This window comes from Neopelma chrysocephalum, unplaced genomic scaffold, assembly GCF_003984885.1.
Source record: "Neopelma chrysocephalum unplaced genomic scaffold, ASM398488v2 Primary Assembly neopelma1_93, whole genome shotgun sequence".
Taxonomy (NCBI): domain Eukaryota; kingdom Metazoa; phylum Chordata; class Aves; order Passeriformes; family Pipridae; genus Neopelma; species Neopelma chrysocephalum.
In genome coordinates this window covers 1337023-1351898 of record NW_020897755.1, presented here as the reverse complement: position 1 = coordinate 1351898, position 14876 = coordinate 1337023, and the positions used below count along the sequence as shown (strand labels likewise).

Genomic DNA, 14876 nt, shown 5'->3' with positions numbered 1-14876 from the left:
AAGAAGCTTAAGCCTTCATTGGTGGAACTGCACAAAGTGCAAAGATCTGTCTTTAAACTCTTTGCTGAAACTGGAAACAGGGTTGTCAGTTATTATCCAGGCTCTGTGGGAGTCACCCATCGATAATGAACTAGACTAAGATCACTGTTTGAGGAAATGAAGCAGAAGCTTCATTATTCCTCACTAGCTTTCATGGGATCATAGCAGAGAAGAGTTGAGGTCAAAGTGGAACACTGGGTGATCTCCCATGAAAGCTTCTATTAGTAATGCTGAGACTGACCTCTACCTTTACTGAGCAGAGGCTCTAAATTTATGAGGTAGATTCCCTTTTCTGATACCAAACTGAATTTAGAATCGGAAGGGAACTGCTCTCAGGACACACAGCACATGGAACAGACCGAGCAGGAAAAGGATACAATCCGCACTTCATGGAGAGCCCACTTCTGCTTCAGGAACTCAATGAGGCTGGAGACCTTCCGATGTAACTCCACGATCATCCTGTATGTGAGAGAAACAGAAAAGGGAACAAAACAAATGTCAGCAGCAGTTCAAGTCATAGCCTCAATGCTGGAAGGGGAATTAAGGAATAAACTGGCATTCTATAACACCAGCACAGAGAACACACCTACTGCTCCCAAGCTCTGAGAAAAAAACCCAACAAAACCAAAAACATATCCCATAACTTTAAAATCTAGATAACTCACATCTACAACAACTCACACAATCTAAAAGCCTGTTAGATAAACCTGACTGTCATGATTCAAGAAACTAGTTTTTTTCCAGATGGAAGAAGATAGGAAAAGATGGCAGGATTTAGCTGAACTGCAAAAGTGTAGGCAAGGCACAAAACTACCACAAAGTACAGAAAGAAAGACAAAAAGGGGCACAAGACTCATTTACTTTTTGAAAGCATTTCACAAAATAAACCTAATGCATTCTTCTGAATGGAGATTTTTATCATGATCTTTGGTCACTACACTGAAGTGTATTTGAGCCGCATTTGAAAGAACACTCAACACCATAGGCCCCATGTTTGCTGCCCTGAGTTCTGGACTAGTACAAGTACCAGGATGAACAGCCACTGATGACACTGGAACAGCAGCATCGAAGTCCTTTTGCAATAGAAACTACAGATACCTTCCATGCTGCTCATATCACTGGGTGCAGGTGCAATATTCCGAGCCTTGGTGCAGGCACCTCTGACCACTGTGCAACTTCCCTCCCCTCTGTCTATGGTACATTCAATACAAATTTTTGTGAAACCAGTGCTACAATCTCCATTTTCTTTGCACTCTGCTGTGACAATAAGTGGCACAAAGTATATTCATCTCCAAAGCTCCTTCATTACTCAAAAGACATCAAGAACACTGGTAATCTCATTTTCCAGTGTGATAGGTCATGTTTACAAATCATCCACTGTGGCTGGACACAGGCTTCAGACCAAGTACATTTAGGCCACCTGCATTATCAAAGAGAACCCTGAACTCCCAGGGACCTGGGAGTTTGGATTGACAGGAAGCTGAACATGAGCCAGAGTGTGCCCAGGTGGCCAAGAAGGCCAATGGATCCTGGCCTGGATCAGGAACAGTGTGGCCAACAGGACCAGGGAAGTGATTCTTGTCCTGTACTCAGCACTGGTGAGGCCACCCCTGGAGTGCTGTGTCCAGCTCTGGGCCTCTCAGTTCAGGAAGGACATGGAGGGGCTGGAGCAGGTCCAGAGAAGAGCAGCGAGGCTGGGGAAGGGACGGGAGCACAAGGAGAAGAGAGGCTGAGGGAGCTGGGGCTGTTCAGCCTGGAGGAGGCTCAGGGGAGACCTCCTCACTCTCTGCAACTCCCTGCCAGGAGGTTGTAGCCAGGTGGGGGTTGGTCTCTTCTCCCAGGAACCCGCAGTAGAACAAGAGGGCTCAGTCTTAAGCTGTGCCAGGGGAGGTTTAAGTTGGATATTAGGAAGAAATTTTTTAGAGAGAGAGTAATCAGGCATTGGAATGGGCTGTCCAGGGAGGGGGTGGAGTCAGCGTCCCTGGAGGTGTTGAAGGTGAGAGTGGATGTGGCCTCAGTGCCATGGTCTGGGAACCACGGCGGGGTTGGATCAAGGGTTGGACTTGATGATCTCGGAGGTCTTTTCCAACCTGGCTGATTCTATGATGAAAGAGGAAGGGGCTTGGATGCTGCTTATCTATTTCCCTGTTCCAATTTGAGCAGCATAATCAGTTCTGCTACCTAAGCCGGGGGTTCTGGGCAAGACTCTGCACTCGAGCCCAGGCGTGATTATTCCGTGGCTGCAGCTCCACAGGGACCTTGAGAGGGAGTCGTACTGGCTTCTGATCCTCTTCATCACTCACACCTGAGGGAGACGAAGCACAAAGGGTCAAAGCAAGGACAACTCAGTCACAACTCTGTATGCTCAGTTACATGATAAAACCCACCAGACACCAGCATCACCTACAGACAAGCCAGCAGCTCAGCTTCACCACTGGAGCCTGCTTCCTTAATTACCTTCTGTTCCAATGTGTTTATTCTTATCCTTGGACACTGCAGCAGTACTGGAGATTCCAGCTGTGCAAGCAGTGTCAAAAATCAGGTGGTTGGAAACTTGAAAAAATACAGTATTTCAGACCTTTTGAACAGCCTGATTCTACTTACTTGGGAACAAGGAAGAGAAGGAAAAAACCAAACGAAATCACACATAACCGAATGGGAGAAGGTAAAGAAAGATGGAAAATGCTTAATGCTAGACACCATAGTGCTCCTAATTCACTGGCAAAAGGGACTAACCTGCACACACAGTGAAAGCATAGTGGGTAAAGTAGTAGTGAGCTGATCTAGTGCTAGTGAGAAAACTGGGTGGGTCCTGAAGTTACTGGGATTATTCAAGCAAACAGGCCAAGACAGACAACAGTGACACATCCCTGCCCAGCACAAATGTGCAATAGCCCAAAATTCCCTGCCAGTGATGGACACACCAGAACAAGCCCACTCATTCTCTATTCTTCCAACCATCTGCTAAAACACCCCACGTTCCATCATCTCTTACTCACCATCTGGATCACAGAGTTTCTTCAAAGCCCTGCACATGGGAGCTTTGATACGCAGGTTTCTGCCTTTGTAACGAACAGTCGTAGCCCTGGTTAAGTGGAAAGAGAAGTACTTAGAGGCACCAGTAACAACAGTTCCTGAATACAGACACATCAGGGACACAGAGCCAAACACAATCATGGCTACAGGAATGAACACAGGAATGAAAGGCTCTGCAGTGCAGGTTTACAAGAGCATTCAGTTTTTTCTGTCACCTTACTTTTTCACTGTGCAAATGCTACTCTTGTTACCCTCCTCTTCCAGACTTTCATGAAAGACTGGGCTGTCCACTCAGGGAGGGACTGCTGTTTTATAAGTGGACCAGGATTGTGTTACTTGGGTTGAAGAGCACCCACACAGACAGCTGCTTCATAAAAGACAAGTGGGTTTGCTTTAGTCTCCCCTTTATACTCCTGACTCTTAATTATGGGAAGAAGAAGTCGGAATTTCCATTTTTCCATATTTCCATTTTCCATTTGGAAATATCCCCACCTCCTCTGGTGCAGTCAGGAGGTCTAAGAGCTTGTGCAGGAACCTGAACAAAGTAACTTTTACAGTATGATTTAGCTTCAGTATCAGATTAGCAGTTCCAAAGATCCTCAAAAGCCAGAGGTCATTTTTATTTTCACACAGAGGAACTACTTGATTTCTTCACTCCATCAGTCCTGGGTTTTTTTTAGGGACTTCAAACACAGGAATTGAGCCCAACCAAGCTACCAATGACAGCATTACTACCCAAAACTTGAAACATTAAGCATCAGCTAGCATAGAAGCAGCAGGATCGAACATAAGTCCTTGCAGTAAAATGAAAGAAGTTCTAGGAATTAGAAAATATTTCTATGCTGTAAGGAAGACATCGTTAGGCAGGAAGAGCACTTGTCTATGGTGCTAAGAGGGAAATTTGCAAAAGGGCAGCAGAAGTGAAGCCAGACCTGAGAAGATGGAGCTGATGGGGTGAACAACTTTCATTTACTCAGCTGTGAACTTTGACGGATTCAGAATATCCCAGGGCTGGAAGGGCAGATTTCCTTCCAACTTAATCCTAACCTGAATTCTTGGAAACAGGAATTGTTTGAAGACAGTTGGTCCCACCAAGTCCAACAGTCAGTCTCTGCCAGTATAAAGACTCTTAGAGAAGGGCACAGAAACCTTGAGGGTATCTAACCAATGACACAAGATAAGGATGAAAGGTAAAACCTCCTCCTGGGCATTGCAATGGGCACCTCGGCCTTAACACAGGAGGCTCCATATCCTCTTATATCCCTTATATTAAAGTGTAGATATGATTTTATCAATAAATCAGCATTTTTAGAAAACAAATATTCTGAAAACAAGCTTAATCAACTAGCACTCTCTCTCTTTTTTTTAAATGTGCAAATAAACCCAATTTCAATACAAGTGAGGACAAATCAGTATGAACCCAAACTCACTTATGTCAGCAGGGATTGCAATGTATAAAACCAGAAAACTCAACTACAAATTCTGCTGTGCTCGAATTCAGCTGGTCCGTGTTAGGACAACTTCTCTCTTAGGTCTGAATCTTTAGCTGAAGAATCTCCACCTTTTTCCATGAGCCCAGACTTTGGTCTCAGCCAGCAGTCAGAAGCAGCTGCCCAGCATAAAACTGCCTGGTACAGATCCTGAAAGATTCGGCAGCACCTACAGAGTTTGCAGCAAATAAAAACTCTACTTACACATTACATTTCTTTGTACAGTGCTTATTATCATCTCCTCCAAGAACAGTACTGAAAAAACAGCTGAGGACTACAACTCTTCAACGTTTACTGTAGTTCCCAGAAATCACTCTCCATTTTACTCAGTTTTACACTGAAGGAACACATCCTCAGGATTCACACCAAATACCTCGTGTCTTTAACTAGAGGCATTCAGTGAAACTACATTTACTTTACTACCAGTAATGCAGTCCCCACAGTAAGTAATTTGACAAAGGTCACACTGGTATGAGAAGATGCACAAATGCACCCAACTGCTAGAAAAGCAAAGTCTGGAAATGTGACTGAACAGTTGTACAGAAAACAATGCTGCTGCATCAACATGCCCAAGTGACTGTCTGCCTTGTTCCTGCAAGGAGTCCACTACAACATTACAGCAACCTGAACTGCTGGGGTGATTTCCTTTGTGAAGCCCATGCCTGGATGTTCCCTCCTGTTCAAGTGAAAAACACAGGTTTCATAATTGCCTCATACAAAAACCACTACAGCCAGTGAAAATCACCCAAAATTTCAATGCACCCTGGAACAGGTTTCTAAATTGCAAATTTATACTGCTTTAAGACAGCAAATTCTTTTGAACTACTTGTGCGAGCTGAGAGTGTCTTCCTTGATTTTAGCTAATGCAACTCCTTATTATCAAATGTGCCCTTGAAGCATGTGACTGAAGATTCAGAAATAGCAGCATTATTGTTGTTGTTGTTATTATTACTGTTATTGTTACTACCTTGACAATATAAGGGTACAAGTGGAGAGAAAGATTTTTTTTTTTTAGAGTAACTGATACATCTATATAAAACAGACAAGCTTTGTGGAAACTGGTCCATCACATGAGTGGAAGGTGACTGAAAAAAGGGCCTGGCTGCTCAGAAGGCCATTTGATCCACCTACAACAGATGAGCTAATTGATCAAGGAAAAGGAGGAAGAAGAAAAGTGCTGCTGCTAATTTTTCACATTTTCTATCTCTCTTCAAGAGCCTAACTAGTTGGTCATAAAGCGTTTATTGTTGAGTCAGGATTCCTGGCAGTTGTTCCTGCTCAATTTGTCTGCCACCTGCTCAGGTGCACCTTAGGCTGCAGGTACCCAACATCTGTTACCACCATAGAGCACCTCACAAATGAACATGGATCAGCATCACAAACTCCTGGCTCCATCTGTACCTGTGCTTAAAGGGCATGGAGATGAGGGAAAAAAAAACAACCCACCCAACCAAAACCTAGGACAAAAGCCACAAAAGAAATGTGAAAAATGTAAGTATATTATGGAAAAGGTATTATAAAAATCGCATTGGAAGAAAGCAAATAACTGTGAACCTGCTGGTAGCCCTAGAGGAGCAGGAAATGCTGCATTCCCTGAGCACTGAGGGTGAATGGCACAGTTCAGAACTCAGCAAGCGAAGTAAACTGATCAGTCAATGAAGAAACACAGAGCACTCATAAATGTGACAAAACAGCACTGACAAGTTCCCATGGAAGTTTTCACCCGGGTACTACAGCACTCTCCCACAACTACAGCAATCCATCCTTTTACTTCCATTGCTCCGTCATGCTGCAGAAGTAACATCCCAGCTCTCCAGATTCAGGTGTTCTGCTTGGAGAGATAGGAACGATTCCCCTAATTCCCTTTTCCATTAAGTATGATGAGCTTCAAGCAATCTAGGCAGAGTCTAAAGAATAATTTATTACCAAACTAATATAAAAGTAGATATATTTAGAGACTATACCTTCCTAATTGCCATCCATGGCTGGGAGGCTGGAAAAAGACTACTTCTACAAATGTAAGGGAAAAAAGGAGGAGATGGTCTGCAACAGAACTACTCTTAGCTTCAAAATACCTATTTTCTCCTCTTACCTGGATCCTGGATGTTCCCAAATGCAGTAAATGGTAAATCTTAAAAACAGTTACTCTACTGATTATGCATTCAGAACTACCAGTCTGACTTGACATCAAGAGCATGTCTTGCCTACTTAAAAAATTGGGTTTATACATTATTTTTTCAGGATGAACTGCTATTCTATGATCAAGATTTTCAGGGAGTTACAGATGCCTCCTCAGCCAAAGAGCTTTCCCAAGGAAATAGAAGGCAGTGAAGAATCACTCCCATCCCACGCAAAGCACATTCAGAACCTGAACCAGACAAAGCAATCAATCTGTCTTTATTACCTTGTGCTATAAAGAGCCTCTCAGTTTGGGGGGGGAAACCACAAACACTACCAGACACTAAGCAGTGCTGTGCTTAACTGCTGCATAGTTACAGTACTTCTTTATTTATGTGTTTATTGTGGTTTGTTTGGATTTTTATTTTAACTTATCCAGAAATCCTACATATTTACAAAGAGATCAAGAAAATATTTGTATTCGTTTATATATAGTTTTTTATTAAATGTAAAGTGTTGCAAAACTAACTTAAATAAAAATGTTTCACTCCTAGAAATGAAACAAAAAAAACCCTTCAGTTTGTTTATTTACACTAGTTACTGAGTAGTTATGATATAGTGCCATAAATCTTTGTTTCTTGTTACATATCCTAATCATAGAATCCAATGATGTAATAAATGCATAGTAGAATTAAAATGCTGTAATAAAAACCTTAGCACAAAGGACTGGACAGAGTGATCCTGTGTTCAAGCAGCTGGTGTGGGCCAGTGTTGACCTTAGTATGCTGAACTACTCAGAGCAGTTACAGAGTAATTCTTATCTCCCCTTTGCATTTATAAATATCTAAACCTTAATCTGTGAGACCCCCAATTTATTCAACTACACCTGTCCCAGTGGCTGTGGTCCAGCCTCATTTACCTGTTACTGACATTCTGAAGACGAGTACAGAGATGTGTAACAGCAAATGGCCTGAACTGCAACAGCCCAACAGGAACAGGTCACAAAGACTTTGCCAGCACTTGCCATAGACAGATCTGAGTTTTCAGGCACTACTTTTTATCTGTTACCTGGGTTATAAGCTCAGCTACAAAGATCCTAAGTATGGTTTTCTTATGAGTCCCTCGCAGGGTCATTTGTTTTTCCACACTCCATCAAATCAGTACAGAAACCAGAGATGCAACACAAGCACTGAATTAGAGCGTGTAACTCCAGGGTCTGGAGCCCTCCTGCAAATAAACTGCCACGTAGCTCCTCACAACCTCAGCCTCTCTCGACCTTTCTTACCAATTAAATGAGGCAAATGTTTACCTACCTAAGGAGCAGATCATCAGGATAATGCATGTTCACATTCCCCATTTTTAATCACTTTGGATTCACTTTCCCTCACAACTTTCCACACGGTGACAAGCCTTACAAAGTGCATTGCACTCAGAGGAAGAGCAGGAGTGTCATGCTTGAAAGAAACACGTTATGAACTGAGAACTGCTTACAAATAGGGAGGGGGATCATAAAATTGTACCATCACTGAGCAAGACGGGAAGTTGAATCGACTGGGATATATGCAATGTGTTTCCTTCTGGGAGCTATGAGGTTGTCCTGAACATGCAGGGGACTAATTCACATGATTCAGACAGAGGTGGTAACGAAGACACAGTCTGCTCCTCTTCAGCTGATGAGGTTCACCCACTAAAGGGGTAAGAGATGCAGGAGAAAAAGGGAAGCAAAGATGTGTCTCCCATCTGCAGATAAAAAGTCTATGCAAAAGCAACTATTTCTGAGCTGGTTAATGTTACACACACTCTAATTTTGGGGTAGAAGATTAGCATTAATATTTTCAAATGCAAAGACTTCTGTTTTTAAAATGGTTTGTTACAAGACTGGCCTTATAGAGTAATACCTAGACTTCACAGAAATCATCAGCCCTCATTAACAATTAATTAGAATAACTAAGGCCTCAATCATACGAAGTGCTAGATTGATGCTACAGCTCACTAAACGTTTGTTTGGATGACCCAGTATTAGACAGACTCTCCAGTACAGCACAGAGTGACTGAAACAACTGCTGACATCTTGAACTAGAGAGATACTCATGACACTGTGGATAAAGGCTCATCCCAGGCCCATTTTAACTGGTAACTCCAATTTGAAGAAGTAATTGGCTTTAAGAATAATTTTGTTATGTGAAAAAACATACTGCTTAGATTTTCTTAACTGTACAAAACCCAAACTAAATGGTAATTTCTCTTCTAATTTAAAACTTGTCAGTTAACAGAAGAAAGAACAAGTGATTTAAGAATCATATTCAAGACCTGCAACACAAACACACCATACAAAGGGCATCTCCCAGGAGAGGAAAGGTGGTTTGACTCTAAAAAACTGATTCCGGAAACTCCATTGGGAACAACAGGAAGGTACAACATCAAGTATCCATATAATGCAAGGTAAAATCAAAAGTCTGCAGCTACTGAGGGGACAAACTCCTACTCCTCTCTGCAGTCAAGTTTACTCCATAGCAACTTGTCTGCTCCAGTGAAGCACCCTAAAAGCAATAATGCCAAAGGTAAGAAGGGACCTGTAACAGACAGAAAATAATGCTGTTTTCAAATCACTTTTAAAGACATGATTAGGACAAAACAATGCCTTCTCAGTGATCACAATCTTTAAAGTAGTATCCTTTCAGAGAGATTTCACTTCAAAAAACAAATTCTAAAAGCTGGACTACTTCAAAAAATTTTATGTGCAAATACATCAGGTATTCCCTCATTTCTAGTAGTACAGCAACTTCTCACTCTTTATGTGTTCTATGAATACACTGACTCACAGACTAAACACCCAAATCCCGCAATTCTCCCTTGAAACGGAAGAGAACACTCGTTCTCAAAGTCAAGCAGATGCAGAAGTGACTGGAGGGCTGAGCCCCCCAGTGTCTGAGGAGCCATTTCAGGTCTGAAAAGTCAGGACTCATGAGCACTGTGGGCAGAAGGGTTTGGAGATGAACCCTCACTGCGAGGACGAGACCGAGGGGCTGGATCGTGTCCAGGGAAGGGAACGGAGCTGGGGAAGGGTCTGGAGCAGCAGGAGCGGCCCAGGGAGCTGGGGGGGGGCTCAGCCTGGAGAAAAGGAGGCTCAGGGGGGACCTTCTGGCTCTGCAACTCCCTGACAGGAGGGGGGAGCCGGGGGGGTGTCGGGCTCTGCTCCCAGGGAACAAGGGACAGGACAAGAGGAAACACCATCAAGCTGTGCCAGGGGAGGATCAGGTTGGATACTGGGGAAAATTTCTTCACAGAAAGGGTGGTCAGGTACCGGCACAGGCTAGAGTCTCCATCCCTGGAGGGATTTACAAGATATGTGGCATTTGGGGACATGGTCAGTGGTGGCCTTGGTAGTGCTGAGGTAATGGCTGGACTTGATGATCTTGGAGGTCTATTCCAACCTAAATAATTCTATGACTCCATATTCCCTGTAGTGAATCTACATAGTTATAGCGACATAACTTCTGTAAAGAATTCTCATTTAATTATTTTATTAAACTTCATCCATCATTTCTTACTGATAACAATTAATGGCTTCATGGAAAAGGGGAGAAAAACCTAATACAAAACAAGCTAAGAATGGAAAACGTCAAACTGTAGTTCTACAAAATGAAGAAACACCCCCAGACTCTGGATGACCAATACAACAGTCAAGCTGGTGAACAAATCAGTTTTATGAGTTTGAGAAGTTCTTACTTACCCGGCTTGAATGAGCTCATTGAGTTTAGCTGCATTCTTGTCATCCATACCTTTACAGGAAATGGGATAACACAGTGAATTAGGATTTACAGTCATAATGCCATGACCTTTTTTGTGTCCTGTTGGGTTTTCAAAGCTATTACATTTTATTCTCACATAAGACTGACACATGTAAATGTGCTGTAACGTACCCTTCCTGAAAAGTTCGCACTTTCATAACATGCAAGCTTTACATGATCCTTGCCACGAAAATTACACTTTACACATGGATTAAATGACCCTAGTTTAGGTACTACAGCTGTCTTCAAATGCTGGGCTTTAATCTGACACTGCAATATTAAAAAGAAAAGCTTCATCTTTCTGCTCAATCTCTGTTGCTAAGGCAGCAGGAAACAGCATCATAGCAACGAACACAGTAAAAAACTAAATAAAAATGTAACATGTAACCCTCACTTTTCTCTGTGCATTATACAGCAAGTTTTTAAATGGACATTTTGGTAACTTGATTCATGTGATAGTAAGGTCCAGATCTATTTACTGAACAATTAACCTCCCTCTGGCAATGCTGAAAGTATTTCTGACATGCTTTCATCTCTCATCTCCATTTCTGGGACTCTGTGAATACATGAGGAAAAAAAAGACAAAAGGAAAAAAAAAAAACCCACGAAAAAACGAAACTGCTTTCCCCAGCTGCAAAGCAGACCTCTCATAAACTGGGTGCAGAGCCTTGCAGATCGAGTCCATTTGGTCTTGGAGATGAGAATTTTCCAAGTGTCAGTGGATAAAGTATATAAATAAGTCCTGAAGTTCTAAAAAGACAGAAGTATAGAGGTTGCAGGCATTGCCATGGTGACTGTGTGAAACCTTACTCCAAGTCACAGCAAGAAGGGTCTGTTGATGCTTGTAAAACAAGATGTGGGTACAGGGAAGAAACACTAACACTGATTTCTGGTGACAACGCAATGTGCCTTGCCTCTGCACCTGCTTTGTCATGAAACAGCTCAAAATTGCTTCTCCGAGGTGAATTAACACGCTGGAGATCTTTGAACAAACACAGTAAAGTCAGTTTGAACATTCAAAACAGTCTTGTTCACGACCTGCTATGATAACAATCCCAGGTGAAGGACAGCGAAAAACCCCCTGCCAAATACCACAGTCCTGTTAGGAACTGTACATGTTCACCCATGAATCCTTCTTGTCCTTCTCTCTTTGCAACTAGTATGACTTCAAAAAGAAGTATAAGTATTTTATTTTCCATGTCTCACAAACTCAACAAACATGTTGAAGACGCACTATGACGTAACACTGACTGCACAAAAACCTTGGGGACAAATGAAAAAATGCACAGATAAAAAGGTGTATGTGCATGGACTGGCACACACAAGGTGTGTTCCTCTGCCCACTCCCCAAGCCAGTCATGTCAGAGCTCTCTCTGGAAACCATCAGGACCATGGGACCCATGTCCTGGGCTGATACCACAGCAGGTAAGGGGGGAATTCTGCCCCTCTGCTCCACCCAGGTGAGACCCCACCTGCAGTGCTGCCTCCAGCCCTGGGGGTCCCAGCGCAACAACTACTTAAAGGGGACTTATAAGAAAGACAGGGACAGACTTTTTAACAGGGCCTGCAGCGACAGGACAAGCGGTGATGGTTTTAAACCAAAAGAGAGGATATTTAAACTACATGTAATGAAGTTGGTTTTTTTTATTATGAGGGTGGTGAGGCCCTGGCATAGGCTGCCCAGAGAACCTGTGGCTCCCCCATCCATTGAAGTGTTCAAGGCCAGGTGGGACGGGGCTTGGAGCAACCTGGGATAGTCAAAGGTGTCAACAAGTCCAGAACCCATCTCGGTTAGTCAGTAAAGTCTTATGATTTGTAATGCTTTTTCATCTTCAGGGTTCCATGAGGAAAGATTTAGAGAACAACTCAGAGAAAGGCATCATCCCAGATTTTGACTGTGTAGGCACAAATAATTGTGGGTGCAAATTATATCATTTACACATTTAATTGCTTAGTTTTCAATAATAATAAAAGAGATCATCTAAGCTGTGTGTGTGTTTACCTGTCACCTATGGGCAATACATGCACTGCATTCTGGAGACAGGAAAGCTAAAGAAATCTCTCAAAGGGGACTAATGCAACAGACTAAGGTGGTCTCTAAAAATAAAACTACATATAGTGAAGAAACAATACCACAGAGCACAGCAATAGAATAAAATGAACACAAGTTCTCAAGAACTCAAAAGTGGAACTGAACTAGACACTGCCACCTTCAAGGGTAGATACTTGTGATTCTACCATGTAAAAATAACCTGAAGTCATTCGTACTCACATCCCCCGATCTTTTTCCTCAGTTCCCCATAGCAGATTAAGCCATACAACTCCAGGGAAGATTTTTTCAGCCCTTGAGAAAACACTGAAAAGCAGAAAAGGTGTCAGTGAGATGCAGGTTGCAGATACTCACACACAGCTATGCTGCAGATACTCATTTCAACCCTGAAAAGGAGAGCATTTGTATTTTCAGTGATGAGACGAACATCCCACCGAAGGCAAAACTAAGTTCTCCTTCAAGAAACACCAGAATGGGACTGGTTCACCAATTTGGATTACAGGAAAACAAGCAGCTTCCACAGAATTAAAACAAATATGTAACAGTTCAATATGCAAAATAAAGCAAATTCATAATAAAACTAACTCCAGGATCACTTCACTGTTTACAAATTCTCAGGGAAATGTCCAGATGCCCTCAAGGAAATGCATATAGAACTCTTTTATATGAAAATTTAGAAGTAGGTCTGGATTTTCCAGAAGACAGAATATTTTCTGTGCACTCAAATGCACCTTAAGCAAGTTAATGTAAATTCCAGATTTTAAATTTTTACATGAAGAATTGCAGACATTTTATTTAACTTTACAAGGGATTCTTTTTGTCCTTTCTCGTCAAGACATATGATATGGACATTACTGCTAATAGATCTAAAGATCTATAACAGTAAGAACAGTCTTGTGGTTTACAAATCAGGTGAAAATATTTATTCTTGTCTATTCATCAAGACTTTAGTTCTCTTTGACCTGCAGACTCATTTAATCCCAAAATCCAGGCACACATATTTCTACCAATACTAGAGCTTACCAAACTACTGCACTAACTCTTACATTCCTTCAGACAGCGAGATTCTAGACCATACAGATAGAGATACAGAACTTTGTTACCCATAAAACAGATTAACCTCTTCTGTGACATCTTTTAATTTTAAAAATTCTTCCATACTGTGTTTGCTGCAACATTTGTTTTTAAATAAGATACTAATGGCTTCTTTGGAAAGAAGGAACTCACAAATACACATTATGCCAGGTGGTTTAAATAGGCAAGTCCTCCTTTAGGTAACCCAAGCTCAGGAACAGACAAGTTCATAAACGGACTGTATCATACACCACATTCACATTCCTTCAGCTTCTTTCTAGACATATCCATTTCTCATTAATGAATTATTTTTCACTTGAGAGGTTCTGGCCACAAACTGTGTAGATGAGTTTATTATCCAAACTTTTGCAGGTATTCAAAGACCAAATACTTCAATCACCACGAACTGCCATGATTTCTGCAACTCAGAATATACCATCAGAAGGACAGGAAAACTCCAGAGACTTCTACTTAAATCAACAAGCTAATGGGAGACCTGACATTCTTGACACCTTGAAGTCAAAAGAACTGGATCTTAGTAAAATCTTGTCACTGAAATAGATTTCTTGAACCTGTTATTCAGATCTGGGCACACACAGACTAACTTGAATCCTCACTACCCATTACTAAATAGCAGAGATTTCATAAAAATCCATTCTCAACAATCATATATTACTATTATTGTTACAAAACACCATCAGCAGTTTATGTGACTTCCCAACTTCCTTTTCATTAAACAAGTTGCAGAAGGAGGGAATAGAACGGAAAGGGGAAGTTACTGACCCAATGGTATAATTTCAGGCTTGTTTGAAGTGGGAGCAAATATGTCACCATTTACACTTTTATTGGACTGTTTATTTCTGACTTCCCCCAAGAATTGCAAAGTGGTGCTGAGTGGTGCAGTTGCTTGATGCAGTCATGCCTGACTAACATTTAGGCAGCTCTCCTCAAAGGTGTGTTCCTGAGAATACAAAAACATTCCCTTGAACCTGGCTTTTCCACAGCATTATAAAGATAAATGATGTGGTGAATTCATATAACAGCAGTGACACAAATACCAGGTTTTGAAAAGCATTTTTCAAAAAACGTGAACCTCAGCATGGCCATGCTAATGAAAATAAGACGTGAGATGTTGTGGACTCCTCACCCCGGAAGTGTCCAAGGCCAAGTTGGACGGGGCTTGGAGCAACCTGGGCTAGTGGAAGGTGTTCCTGCCCATGACAGGTGGGTTGAAAAGAGATGAGCTTTAGGGTCCCTTCCAACCCAAATCATCCTCTG

General features: G+C 42.0%; 1 protein-coding gene across 7 annotated transcripts in view; it reads right to left on the bottom strand.

Annotated features, from left to right (window-relative positions):
- CRAMP1 (cramped chromatin regulator homolog 1) overlaps positions 1 to 14876 on the bottom strand; it is a 48937-nt gene that overhangs the window by 19878 nt on the left and 14183 nt on the right. For all 7 annotated transcript variants that reach the window (XR_003535933.1, XM_027693706.1, XM_027693708.1 and 4 more), the window contains exons 5-9: positions 12747 to 12830; positions 10417 to 10465; positions 3039 to 3124; positions 2221 to 2344; positions 417 to 498 (exon numbers count right to left, since the gene is read on the bottom strand). Coding sequence is in view for 6 of the 7 variants with exons in the window: in XM_027693706.1 (XP_027549507.1) it covers positions 417 to 498; positions 2221 to 2344; positions 3039 to 3124; positions 10417 to 10465; positions 12747 to 12830 (425 nt within the window). In the remaining variant the exon portion in view is untranslated. The remainder of the gene's footprint in view (positions 1 to 416; positions 499 to 2220; positions 2345 to 3038; positions 3125 to 10416; positions 10466 to 12746; positions 12831 to 14876) is intronic.